This window comes from Haliotis asinina, chromosome 5 (assembly GCF_037392515.1).
Source record: "Haliotis asinina isolate JCU_RB_2024 chromosome 5, JCU_Hal_asi_v2, whole genome shotgun sequence".
NCBI classification, from domain to species: Eukaryota; Metazoa; Mollusca; class Gastropoda; order Lepetellida; family Haliotidae; genus Haliotis; species Haliotis asinina.
In genome coordinates, this window is record NC_090284.1 from 57,439,369 (window position 1) to 57,453,809 (window position 14,441).

A 14,441-nucleotide genomic window follows, 5' to 3' on the forward strand; every position below is an offset into this window, starting at 1 on the left:
GCATGTCGATACAACGCCACATATGACTAATATTTCATGTTAAGTAGAAATTGTGCATATTTCTCCTATGGGTTGTTGAATTAATGAGAGTTTTCCATGAAGATACGATTGAAAATTTGATGCCTGATATCATGGGGCTCTTGATGCCATATAATGACGTTTTCATTTTAGGTGAAATTGCAATATTTTGTTTAAACTAGCATATTTGAGAAACAGCTACAGCTGGGGAGTTGTAACATGTCTGAAACCAGATATATCAGTTCACTACATGTAATTTCAACACATCACTGTTCACTGATTTCATTTGACACAATTTCTTTGTTGTCTAGGGTCTTTTGTTTCGTTGATGGCGAACTAGAATATATCCCACCAGCTGATGGACACAAACCGTACTGAAACCTATTCAAAACAAACACCTAAATGGAAAATTCAACAAGGGAAAACTGTGTATAAACATCCTTTAATGGCGGCTCAAAATGTTTGATCGGCACATACTAATCCTCAAAGCACGAGGAAGGGAGATATATCACGTACGACAAGAACAGCATCAAAACAGTTTAAGCGATACGGTATGATCCGAATCTATCTTTCAGGACATTCTGATGGAGTCCTGTTGAACTACTGTTCATTGACGTAATTCAGATGGGATTTGCCATCTTTTCGACCACTCTGTATGCATGTATGTATGTATGCATGTATGCATGTATGTATGTATGTATGTATGTATGTATGTATGTATGTATGTATGTATGTATGTATGTATGCATTCATGTGTGTGCGTGCGTGCGTGCGTGCGTGCGTGCTTGCGTGCTTGCGTATATATAATGCATATAATTATGTATTTGTATACGTATGTATATATGCCGCCACATACATGATGTAATTTATTTATCTATTTGTGTGTTTTCAGGCAAAGAGAGACTGTAGATCCCTCCACAACCATGACGTCAGACGAAGGTTCAGTCTGAATGCCGAATTGCTCAAACATCTACTCACCATGTTTATTAACATATGCCCCTGGATCAAGAAATAAAGTTGTCAGTAATTTTGTCAAGGAGACAGTATCCACAAAGCAATAGTTTCAAACTCTCGAGAGTCACTCAATGAACGGCTGTAATAAATGACAGACTCGGGAAACAAAATGTTCTTCTGGGGGTACGCATTGCGTACAATTTACGCGACTACCAGAGAGAACAAATCCAAGAGATATTGACAGAGATGCAGTACTTGAAAAGACAGCATTCTCGAAGTTGCACCATCGCAAACAAAGCTCTCAAATGAGATTGCCGACGGCGGTCAGTGAATTTTACGAGAGCTTCAGGTAGCTCTTGCAAAGAATCATTAGACATATGTGTACATAATAGCCTCTAACATAACAGTCTCTTCGTGCTTGTAAATGTTGGACACACTGAGAGAAAAATGAAGAACTGAAATATGAAGAATGCTATAATCTGTACCTATATTTTGCATGTTGATAATCCATGAAATAATGCAACTACAGATATATGGCCACAATAAGTCAACACGAATGACGATAAATTTTCAGGATCAGAACCTATGATGACGCTTTGAACAATGTCCTGGTTACGACCAGTCGATTCACGTATAGTCAACTGTAGTATGGGTCTGTCACTTCAACAGTGGTCACGACCAGGTAACTCAAGCTTAGTCACTTGTAAACACGGATCTGTCACTTCAACAATATCCTAGTTAGGACCAGTTGGTTCAAGGGTAGTCACTTGCAAACATGGATCTGTCACTTCAACAATATCCTGGTTAGGACCAGTTGATTCAATTGTTGTCAGTTGTAAACACGGATCTGTCACTATGACAATATCCTGGTTATGACAAGTTGATTCAAGTGTAGTCAAACGCAAACACTAATCTGTCACTTCAACAATGTTCTGGTTACGACCAGTTAATTCCCAGTAGCTGTCAAAATGCGTGTGAGTTTAATGATTACCCCTCAACCACACTCTCTTGGGAGCCTTAACAGGCCAAGACTTTTAAAAGAAGATTTATGCTAAAATACTATTGGAATCCAATTTACATGAAATAAGAAGTCTGGAATACTTTTTTCCCCCAATAATCCACACGAAGAGGAACTCACGGGATTGTTTACTCAATGAACAGGGGTCATTCGCTTCCTCCTCAATCGTGGGTGTGACGAAAGTGTCGATGTTGACATAGTAAACTGGGATAATGGAGGCTATTGTAATATGTCACGCTGCCAGATGAGTACTAGGGCAGCTATATCATAACGAAATATAAACATGAGTCAGTCGTCAAACTATCGGGTATTGAGACCCTTAGAGACAACGCCTGGGCTACATGTCGTGATTCAGAACACCACAGCAATGGCGTCTATGAGATGACACATGCAGTTGTGTATGTCCTTAATACACAGAAATCTATCTTAAGGTCTCAGCTACAATTTCGTGATTCACAACACAGGGACACTACAGGGACATCTATGAAATGATACATCCAGTCGTGCATGTCCCCAATCTATCTTAAGCGTTCATCTAGAATATCGTGACAACAGGGGCAGCTATGAGATCATACAGCCAGTCTTACTCCCAGAGTAAATGATTATATGTCTTAATCCTTTGTTACGATGCACGTTCCCCATTCAAACGTTCGGTGAACCCTGTTATTCATTAGATGATTGTAAATGCAAGTTCGAATCTGACATTCACCTTATGTTGAAGCGTACGATTCGGGAAAAAATCAGGATTCCTTGCCCAGTTGACACTATGATATATCTGAAATACTGTAAACGTTGCTTTTAAGGAATTACTCATTCACAAACACTAACACTCCTGATGATTTCCCTTCGCTGTAAAAGTATTGCTCAAAAACGTCTACATTGTGTCGCCGTCGTTTTATCACTTTTGCATGGCTGATATAGCTTTCCTGTACATGTTCCTTAGAGTGGTGTCTACAGTCAGTGTTGTCTACAGTGTTGTCTACAATGTTATCTATAGTGTTGTCTACAATGTTGTTCACAATGTTATCTATAGTGTTGTCTACAGTGTTGTCTACAATGTTATCTACAATGTCATCTACCGTGCTGGCTACAGTGTTGTCTACAATGTACGTTGTTTGAGGTGATCGGTGAATGTGCAACATGTAAGGATCGCTAAGAAAATTCCAGCTTCCAGTGCTTTTCCTGTCTGCATGATGATAATCATGATGATGTTGATTACGTATTTTAATTGCATTACATGCCAAACTTTATCGCATTATAAAACACGATGACATGTTCAAAGCAGAAACATTCTGATATGGTATTTTTTTTACATAATGCAGTATTCACTTTAGTACCAAACACCGTATATGCTTGCCTATGCTACCAATGCAGCATTTAATTAAGTAAACGTCTATTCTTACGACATACAACATATACGTAAAAGTGACACTTTCATTTTAGAAAATGTTACGTCAGAAAGATCCCGACGCAAATTTGCCTCTCTCAATAATCGTTTTGATTATTTGAAAAACTTGACAAACCATACCCACGGTGATCCCTTTGACGTATTTTAACTGATTGCAATAATATTTTGATCTTTGACGTAGGTTAACATGAAGTTGCATATTCCATACGTCTGCTCATAAAAAGTAAGACACGTTGTAGGGATAGCATTATAAATATATTTACATATTTCAGTGAACTGTAAACATTAAGAATATATACTATCAAAAAACGAAACGCATTTGTACAAATGAAAATCTACTAATTATCTATTGTGTTCAAAGAATCGCCAAAATATATAACAAAGGTGTTGATTTTACACAATTGCACAAGTAAAAGCAACATAAATCACTTTCCAGTTGAAATTGTGCAAGAGCATTTACAAATTCCAGATTACTTTATGAAATTGGCATTCGTTTTGAAGGAGTTTCAAGGTCAAAACATCACGTCACGACTTGACTCTACGACACGGAACATCGCCATGGAAAGAATGTATGGAAAGAATGCTGGAAATTACCAATCTTCTGCTGCCAGGCGTCTGAATGTTAGCATGAGCAAGATACCATGGCTTGCAGCTCGTTCCAACCAAACATCTATAACGAATGACCGTCCCTGTACAGGCCAACCTCGAGTTATACACAGACCAAGAGCGATACATCCGGGTACTACAGGTGCGTGATTTGCAACGGGCAAGATAGCCTGGACTTTAGAGGATATCCAGTCACACTTTACGGAACAGTTTGAAAGAAATTGGTCTGAGAGCCAGGAAACCCAACGTCGAGGTCGTGCTACGTCGTCACCATCGCTCTCAACATACACTTGGTTGTATAGACATTACTAATCTGGTGTAAAGCTCCAGGCACTAAAATCTATTTGTGGACGAGTTATACATGCTTGAAATTACTACTTTTTCGCAACAGATTTTTCGTCTATGTGGTCTTGGGGTTTTTTGATAGGATATTAAATCACTGACGCCTGCTTATTTATCTTTGTATGTTAGGCTGATTTAATCCGCTATTTCATTCACTCTGAGAGATTTTCTAAATAGTAACATCCGTCCAGTCAAAAAGGATAATGGAAGTAAAGATGCCCCCGGAGTCCCCAACCAGTAGATGTTATAACTTTCCTCAGTTCCCAAGATAATGGTAAACGATTATGCTGAAAGAACTAATATTTTATCAGAGTTACAATCAGGTTTTGGAAACGGCTACTACTAATGGTCATATGTTTAGAGGCTGTGCAATTATTAATCTACTTTGAAACAGAAAGAAACAAATTTATTGTAGTTTGGTTATTTACCGAAAGTTTTTGACAATGTTTACTTTATGGAAACAGATTATTACCACAAGTTAGTGATGGGACATTCATTCGAATTATTGTACGATGACATTACACTGCCTTATTGGTGTCCGACAAGGGGTCATTCTATACCAATACAATTCTCCTTATTTCTATAATGATTTGGAACAGTATCTGCATTTTCAGAATTGCTCTAGTCCTTTCGTTGAGTCACTCGACGGACTTTTCGAAATATCCATATGTTTCTTAACGTCGATGATACAGTATTATTTGGCCTATGTGCGTCGCTGATACAGTATTATTTGGCCTATGTGCGTCGATGATACAGTATTAGTTGCCCTATGTGCGTCAATGATGCGGTATTAGTTGACCTATGTACGTCGATGATACAGTATTAGCTGACCTATTTTCTCTTACAGTAAAACATGGAATTAGTTATCAACACCAGCAAAACCTAAGTCGTAATTATCGGCGATATAAAAAGAGATAAAAGCCAACAGTTACTATGACAGTGCACATCCATGGCATAGGCAGTGATTTTAAATATATTTGAATCCATTTTACAAACAATAATCATTTTAAAACTTTATTTTTAATCTGCCATGAAGGCAGATGTATTTCGTGCTGCGTAAAAATCGAATCCATCACCTGTAATTAAATGCAATTATATCGCTACGATGTCATGGTATAAATCTGTAAATTCATCGAATCTGTTCATGCAAATTACATCCTGTCAAGAGAAGTAGGCCGCTCGACATGTTATATGGAGACCTTGGAAGGGTACCCCAAATTAATTCTATTCAACGTCGTATTGCAAACTCTATCCCTCTGGTATAAAAAGAGCTAAAGACGCCACAGTCTCTGTATATGTTATACAATGAAGACCATAGCAGACCATATAAAAACATGGGACAGGATCCGCGGAAGTAGTTTTCAATGAAACTGGCTATAGACTGTACCGGTTAAGTCAACAAACTGTCTTTCTCAATGTACTTCAACCTATTATCTCCTCGTGGTTACATGATACAGCAACTCAAACGGAAAGTTCGAATTCTTCCCGAGGTACGGTTTATCGCATATTCAAATCTGAGCGTCTCCTTGAAAACTGTCTGGCACGTATCACATTTTTCTTGGCTTTTATGTTCCTCTTGTTTAGAACTTCCTGTCATCGTTTAAGGATAGAATTAGGTGGCACGGAATCCCCCCCCTCCCCCCCAAAAAAAAATACATGTATAGCCACAATAGGACGAATTCCATTTCATTTGCTTCTGCTCTTTCTCTAAAAGTTACTTAAACAAAACTATACACGCCCCTTTTTAAACTTTTTTTGTCAGAAAAATGTTAATATTTAAACAATTATTTAACTGTAAACAAATAAGGGTTTAGAAAACTATTTATATTCTGTAATACCATCATCAAGCTGACCATTCCCCCATACTATGTATTCTTGATTATCATGCTTATCCCGCAATGGTCACAATAAATGTTTTGTCTTGCTCTGGTCTGCTGCAAGGCTCTGCTGCAGCATATTCATTCCCTGCCCCGTACTGTATATTTTAGTGAAATGCGTATGGTAAAGTACGGTTTTAACGAATTAAAACGAGAGGTTCATTTGAGTTTGGTATAACCGCAGTTTTCTGGGAAATTAGTTCGACTGCATCAGCCCTTAAAGGTGAAGATCCGGGTTAGAACTGATCTTCGGCAGGGGATCCCAACTGGGCCGGACTCGATTAATATAAGCTCCACAGGAGCGAAGCCCCACAGACAAAAGCTTCTCGGACAAAAGCCGCAGACATCTCAGACTAAAGCCCCCATATGATAAATTATGTGCAAACCTTATTTACATTCTAGTATCAAAATGGTCATATCCCAGTCACATCGTATCCCAGTCTCACAGTGTGTCCAACATTCTCGAGAAACTCTGGAACAGTTTTTACATTATGTTTTACGTCCATCAACCTTTGGATTACTAATGTCAAGATCACCTTCCTCCTTAAGTCCACCTTGTAAAAGCATCACTTAAGTATCTTAGTTCATCCTTCTCAAACCCAATTTCTTGATTACCCTTCTCAAGACCAACTCCCTACACACTCCACGTTGAGAATAGGGTTTTTGCCCCAAAGAACTTTTGTTCGAGAGGTTTTTGTCTATGGGACTTTGGTCCTGCGTACCTCTGTCTGTCCACCACGATGTCATATAGCCAGTTGCTCTGTGTGGAGCCAAACAACAAACACTGAGCCCAGTTTTGGGTTTTAATCTCTGAGATACATATATCTGTTTACAGATATCCCTGGAATACCTCGAGAAAGCTATTATGCAAATACAGGTCAAAGTATTTATTCTATGACTTATCAAATCGTGTTAGTTGTCCTTCAAGATTCGTTCTCGAAACAGGAAGTACGACATCAAGTATGAGTAAGTTCGGTATATTTAGTAACGTAGGTAAAAGAATGTCACTTCATATCTTCACGGAAACCCATCTTCATCACGAATCTTTGTGAAAGTTGACACACCAGCTGACAATGTCCTCGCTTTATCCAATTTTGGACCACTGCTGGAGATCAAACAAATTTCCTTACATTTACATAGCATCTGTGAAATGTTAACAAATCCATACCACTTCTTCTGCAGAGCAAAAATTGCATACTCAAACGTGTGCTATCAACTATAATGTTTGAAAGTGAGGAGTCAGCCCGGAGGTGGGGGGTAGGGGCTTGAGATTCACATGTAAAGTCGTGACTATTCCATTTACAGGTAAACAGACCTTTTGTGTAGCTCCCTGACTTCGCAAACAACCGCAAGTCAGGCTAGACTTTCGTCAAATATGAAACGTCTTCTTTTATCCAGTATCATGCTTCCCGTCAAGAATTGCGAAATTCCCATAATGTCCCTATATACAGATTGAGTTTTCCGATGGGACAATATAGATTTTTAAATAGGTGAATATGTAAACGTTTGCGCTGCATTACTCATTTACGTTAAGGTCTTCCTGGCAGTGCTGATTCAGAACATGCTGCACTATTTAGCAAACTGGTATATAATCGGATATACACAACTGCACAGGTTAAAGTAAGGATCTACTATTAACAGTCAAGATTTATATTAAATATATTCTGAAATGAATATATGTGAATGACAGATCATTGTCACAAATATTTTGAGCTGTCGCCCGCTACGGAAATGAACCACGAGCAGACAGACGGCCTCGAGCAGGGATCACGCCAGAATGTTGTAGTGCACCGTTATATAACCGATGGCCAGAATGAAGTTCAAATCTCCACATAAGGATGTAACCTTGGTACAAAATCGCGCGATCCGCTTACCTACCTGCAAGCACAAGAGTGATGGGATTTCTACTGCATTGGCAATAATCACGCATTGTAACAAGAAGGACACATACTGCTTTATACACATTTTAGCCATTTGGAAAACCAAACCCGAACCATCAAAGTGAGAAAGCTTCAAACATCAGTCTATCTGCTTAATTAATGAGAAATCGTAATATAAACCCATTCCTATTTTAAATTCCAATCTTACTTTTGTTACTCATTAACGATATGACATAGTTTACTATAATAAATGTTCAAGGGAACAGTTCATTTCCTATATGAATACTTATCTACTCGACGCAAAGCAAATGCAAAGAAGTGCATACAATTTAATTCGTACACAAGAAAAGCTATTGTTTTTAACAGTAGACACTGTTACATTTTCTAGTATACTCAGATGTGACGGTTGGTGGCATTAAGTAAATATACACAGACACTGCGATACAAATCATTGCCCTATACACTGTGCCGGACGACCGCGAACTTTTACGCTGTAGAATGAATGAGGAAAATGTGGAGATGTGAACCGGGAGGGAGGGTTAATGTGTGGTGTGGTTCCCGACGTGTGTCTAGTGTAGATCTTTGTTTACCCTTGTGTTCGGTTAGCGGTCTGTGTGTTTGCATTGCAGCACTGTATATCCGTTGGTGAATTGAAACCCACAGTACCCCAGACCCCTCCCACCGGAGGTCCGTTAATATGCAATCAAGTATGTGATCAAACAGGTCTACCCAGGCGTCGTCTCTATAAAACACTCCAACCTAAAATCTGCGATCTTCACTCGGAGTCTGTCCTCATGGAGAAAGGTAAGATGTTTGGATATATCAAGTTGGTATAACAATTTGATATTAGTCTAACATACATCGTGATATCACGCTATCTAAAACAGGTCAAAGGAGATATTTAACCATGTGGTATTTATGACCCTGGCAACTATAACGGTTTATATCCTGAACTTGGCAACCAATGACAATCATGGCAACTTCAGTAGGAGGCCGTACGGCAAAGGGATGATCACGAATTTTAAGTCGTGAATGCCACTATTCTGGTGAGATATACAATCAAGCCTAGAAGGTAGTCATTCCTCATTATGTACCTCATTTTCAAGAACGAAGTCATTTTAACTTTCAAGAGGTTCAAACTAGGATTTCAAACCAAAAGTCTGATTACGTTATGCCAGGATCATTGACATCAAAGCAATTAATTACTATGATAGTCGAATGTGAACATGCATGTGTATTATGCTGGCCACTACCGAAGGTATGTGTCGGTGTCTCACGCTTCCACCTCGACCTGCTTTTGATGAAAGTTGTATACCGGTATTGCAAAACATGCTCATGTGCGAATAAATGCTGTTTTCACTGGCATTTACTTTTCTGCTACAATTGTGACCTAGTTGGCAAATCGGTGCTTATAAACAATCAGTGCTTCTGTTACAAAGCAGCCATGCTATGGCATACCAAAGATGTGTTGCTGTCAGAACCAAACTGCAAATGTATGATCTGTTTAGTGCGTCACTATTAATATTGTCATGGCAAAGCAGTCTGAATTGTCAATGTAACATTCGTGTTTCTGTAGTCGTTACAGTTACTGATTGTAGATGAGTTATATACCCAGGGAAAAAATGAGGGATCACATGACAGCACAAGGGTTCCATTTTTGTCCAAGATTCTTCACAAACTATGCTATACAATGTGTGAAGAAACCTTGAAAAAAACATAAAGGAACCATTGTGCTCTCATGTGATGCCTTAGTTTTTGTTCCCTCAGAATATGTTAATAACACTTCTACTAGAATTCATTATTCGTTTCTTTAATATATGAATACCATGGTTCGATAATTAAAGCCAATGAGTAAACTGTAGTTACTTTTTCAATGAGTGAGTTCAGTTTTAGGCCGCTTTTAGCACTATTCAAGCAATATCTCGGCAGGGGACAGCAGAAAAGACCCTCACACATTACACCCATTTGGAAGAATCCAACCCGGGTCTTCAAGAACGAACGCTTTAACCACTAGGCTACCCCACCGCTCCAGCTATTTTGCTCTAGGTTACGTTGTTTGGCGATGATTTGAACAATTTTCAAGTTAAATTATGTCGTGTCAGTCCAATGTGGTATGAACGACACAAGTGATGTGGTCTCCTCTCCTCTCCTCTGCTTACCTCTTTGATGGAACAAGGATTTCAACTCACTATTAAAGGTTTTGTGGGGACCAGAGGGATGTAACTCTCCTAAATGAACTGCACTTTTGTGAACAATGGAGTCACTTGTACACGTTTCAATAAACAATGTTATCATCCCCTCTTCATGATTTGTTTGCAATTCCAATTTAACGTATACCGAAAAGAAGTAGAGAGAAGAGTATGTAAAACCTTTTATGAAAATGCTGCTGATGTTTTGCCAAGGCCAAGACTAAACATAGCCTTCACTGCACTCATAAATATGTGCAATTACCCTTTCGCTCTGCTTGGAAGTGTGTTCCCTGTGTAATCCCTAGCTGGTTCTGCCAACACGTTAACTATGCCGTACATAGTTAGTCTTAAGTGGTGCACGTGGATGAGATCAACGTAACATAGTACACATTGAAGTTTGAATCTGATGGTCTAGCTAACATTCCTTAGTTGTGCTAGGATGCAGCTGAGATAGGGGATCTTACTATAATTCATGGATTTACTTGTTCCATAAAGTATTCCAATGTATGTTACCCACAGAATTTGTTAGTATGTATGTATGTATGTATGTATGTATGTATGTATGTATGTATGTATGTATGTATGTATGTATGTATGTATGTATGTATGTATGTATGTATGTAAGTGTGCGTTCATGCATGCTTGTATGTATGAATGTATTTGTATATACATGTATGCATGTACCATCCGTATAAATAAACACACATACAAAATGATGACATATCAACAGTTGGAACAGTGGTTCCATTGAGCATTTCCAGCAGAGAATACCGGTGTAAATGCATTATTTAATGTACTCCTAATGGGGGATGACGCCATGCAAGATGTTCCCGAAAGGGTTAAGCTCAGTAACTGATACCAGATGCACAGAGATAGTGTTGCCCCACACAGCACAGCAGCAATCTTGCTAAGCGGAGGAGATGCTTCAGAAGTCTAAATCGTCTAATGAAGTTGTATCCCAGTGAAAGCAGTTTCTCTGTTTCCTCAAACAGCGGTTAGTTCACAAGCGTAGCATATTTGAGCACTCTCTTACGACACCGACACGCCCATATGGACACGAGTAGTTGCGTGTAGAGTCCATTATTACCTGAAGCCTTACCAGACATGACTATTTACTTTGAGTACATTGTGTTTTTCAAAACTGAGAACTACAACGAAACCTTTTTCTTTTTGTTTCCTCTCACACGCCCCATTACCCATAGAAATGTTTCCCATTAAAGCCTTAATATGGCTTGGTGGGTACCCATTCTGTGTTGACATTCAACACAACGTTGAAAATATGTAGATGTACTGCGATTTGCGCGTTGTGTTTTGTGATCGTAAAGCGCTAGACATTGTGGCATTTTCATTCTGCCTACAGTAAAAACTTGTCGCTTACATGGTTTCGAAAATGTGCGATGGTTGAATAAACACTCATGTTTAACAACATTTTTTAATGTTTAAAAACATAAAATACAGACTCGATTCACATTCATCTGTCCTCCATTGCATATATAAACATACTTCGCTTGCCCCAGTGTGAAAATGCAAAATATGTTTTTATGAACATTCTCTTTAGCAAATATGGTATCTATGTACTTTGGTCTTTATATGAGTCTTTCGATCGAGGTGGTGCGTTTACAGTAAAACGATCCCCAATTGATGTCCAAATTGTTTACTATGCTTTCGACTCAAAGTAGTTTTGGGTTCACGTTGTTTTGCCTCTTAATGACAGAATTACATGTTGAATGCGTTGTCTTTGTAACCTAGTCAACTGAATCGGGTTTTTGTATTTGAAGTATAATACCCAAATGTTGGTGAACATTTCTACTACCTGAAGTGGTGTGCTCTTTGTTTCATTTCAAAATACGCATTAGGAGTTACACGAAAGTAACCTGTTTTACATCTGAAAGTATTGATGATGTTTTAGTTAATGAGACACCACTTTCACTTACATTGTATTCAAAAAGTACTTGTAGACATGCTGTATTTTCAGTCAGCTGAGGATGATTTGATGGAATATGTTGTTATATTAAGAAAATATATACTCACTCGATCTGTCGTAATTTCACCCATTTGGGGTATTTGCAGTTTCTCATGTTTGTTTATGGGCTTGTAGACTTCAAAACCCGTGTAACACAGAAAACAGTTATATATTTTGTAACTGATTATACAATGAAATGATCAGCACTGTGTCAAAAAAGCGTCACGACATGACCCAATTTAGAAAGAACGAACGATACGTCATGTGATATAAGTTGTATTATATCTCGGCATGGTTTTATTTACGTTCAACCTTTTCAGGTCGTATTGACATGCGACGGTACGCGGTTACCTGGGCGGCGACCCTTTTGATCTGCTTTCATCTTGCGTCAGGTGAGACAGTACGGGTTAAACGAAACAAAGGAGAACGATCACTTTCACAAATCATTCCTAAGACCACAAAACGTGCTTAGTTCTCTTCCTTTAATATCACCAGTCAAAACTTTCATGTTTTTTGTGTGCATGTTAGCCAATGACAGTGCATTCCTTTCACACCCGCTTCACATGTAGAGTGCAGGTGTAGAGGCGGACGTGGCCGGAATAAAGGCTGTTGTAATTCCGCCAGCATGCCAGCTTTACAAGGAGTTAGCCAATTAATTAGATATTTACCTTCACGGAAAAAGTCATCGTTAAGATGTACCTGTTTGTTTGAATGTACGTAACTACATCGTGGTTTTAGCTCACGGTAGGCGTGAATGTGGCATGGTCGACGTCTACGTTAAGTCGTACACATGTCGACACCTGAAGGTCCCGGGTAGAATAGGCCTTCTACAACCCATGCTTCCCATAAAAGGCGACTTTGCTTGTCGTAAGAGGCGACTAACGGGATCGGGTGGTCAGGCTCGCTGACTTGGTTGACACATGTCATCGGTTCCCAATTGCGTACATCGATGCTCATGTTGTTGATCACTGGATTGTCTGGTCTAGACTCGATTATTTACAGACCGCCGCCATATAGCTGGAATATTGCTGAGGGCGGCGTAAAACTAAACTCACTCACTCGTACACATATCGCAATCATTTGAGACGTGAAAGGACATCTGGAGGGTACAGAGTCAAATGTTTATAGTTATTATCATGCAGCACCCTTGCTTGTTATCATATAGTTGAGGTATGTAGTCATATGAGCTCGCGAGAATCCTGGTTCGAGTTTGTTTTCAGCAACCCATGTTTGTTTTAAGAAGATCGTGTGTTCAGGCCTGCTCACGTGGCTGACACATGTTATCGTATGCTACATGCGTAGATCGATGCTCATGCTGTTGACCACTGGACTGCCTGATCCACATGGGATTATTAACAGAACGCCGCCATATTTTGGAAACTTTCTGAATTTGGCTTTCGAAAACCAACTATTCTGTATACTATGTAAAGCAGAATTGTGAAAGAACGTGAAGGTTTAGAAACACTAAGAAAGAATACTACTGCTTGACAAGTATTAGATGTGCCAGTGCAGTAAACGTGTTTGTCACAAGCTGGCGGGGCAAGTAATCTAGACGAATGCACTTGGTTGCTACGTTTAGATTGGCGATTAAGCACGTGCAATACATGCTGGCCGTGGCGTGAAATCAATACCGTTATTGCTTATCTCGTGTCTCGTAGAACGATTTAGTTCAGCGAAACACCACCACGACACGATTCGCACGACCAAATTGAACTTTTCAATGTTTAGACGACAACTTGTTTCCCTCTTCTTTCAAATGGAATGTTGTGGATGGCGTTCCCCTATACAGTGGAAGCTGTCTAAACTCATCGGGACTGAAGACATAATCCATTTTAGATAACCTGCCTGATTGGAGAGCTGGCAACACTTGACAAAAAAAACCAAAACCAAAACAAATCACAAACTTGGTATACGTGAAGATCAGCAACTGTTGGAAAAGTAACATTCGGTCATGCGGGATAGCCAACGCATGTTACTAGTCATCGTAATGCAGCGTTAGACGTAATGTTTCATTCTTGTGCATGCTTTTTTATCCTTGGTTTCAAGGGGTAAATGTTCATAGTAGGTCACCATTGCTAATGATAATGGCGTTTTTATGTTGCAGGCCAGCTCAGAAATCAGGCACCGAGGTTCACTGGTCAGCTGGCGGTTCGAGTGGTCAAAACAGCACCTGTCGGTAAATACAT

At 39.2% G+C, this 14,441-nt stretch overlaps 1 protein-coding gene across 2 annotated transcripts in view; it reads left to right on the forward strand.

The window, feature by feature from the left end:
* Positions 1-8,719: 8,719 nt before the first annotated feature.
* LOC137284916 (protein dachsous-like) overlaps positions 8,720-14,441 on the forward strand; it is a 69,710-nt gene continuing 63,988 nt past the window's right edge. For both annotated transcript variants that reach the window (XM_067816963.1, XM_067816964.1), the window contains exons 1-3: positions 8,720-8,907; positions 12,576-12,647; positions 14,360-14,431. In XM_067816963.1, coding sequence (XP_067673064.1) covers positions 8,898-8,907; positions 12,576-12,647; positions 14,360-14,431 — 154 coding nt within the window. In that variant the 5' untranslated portion in view covers positions 8,720-8,897. The remainder of the gene's footprint in view (positions 8,908-12,575; positions 12,648-14,359; positions 14,432-14,441) is intronic.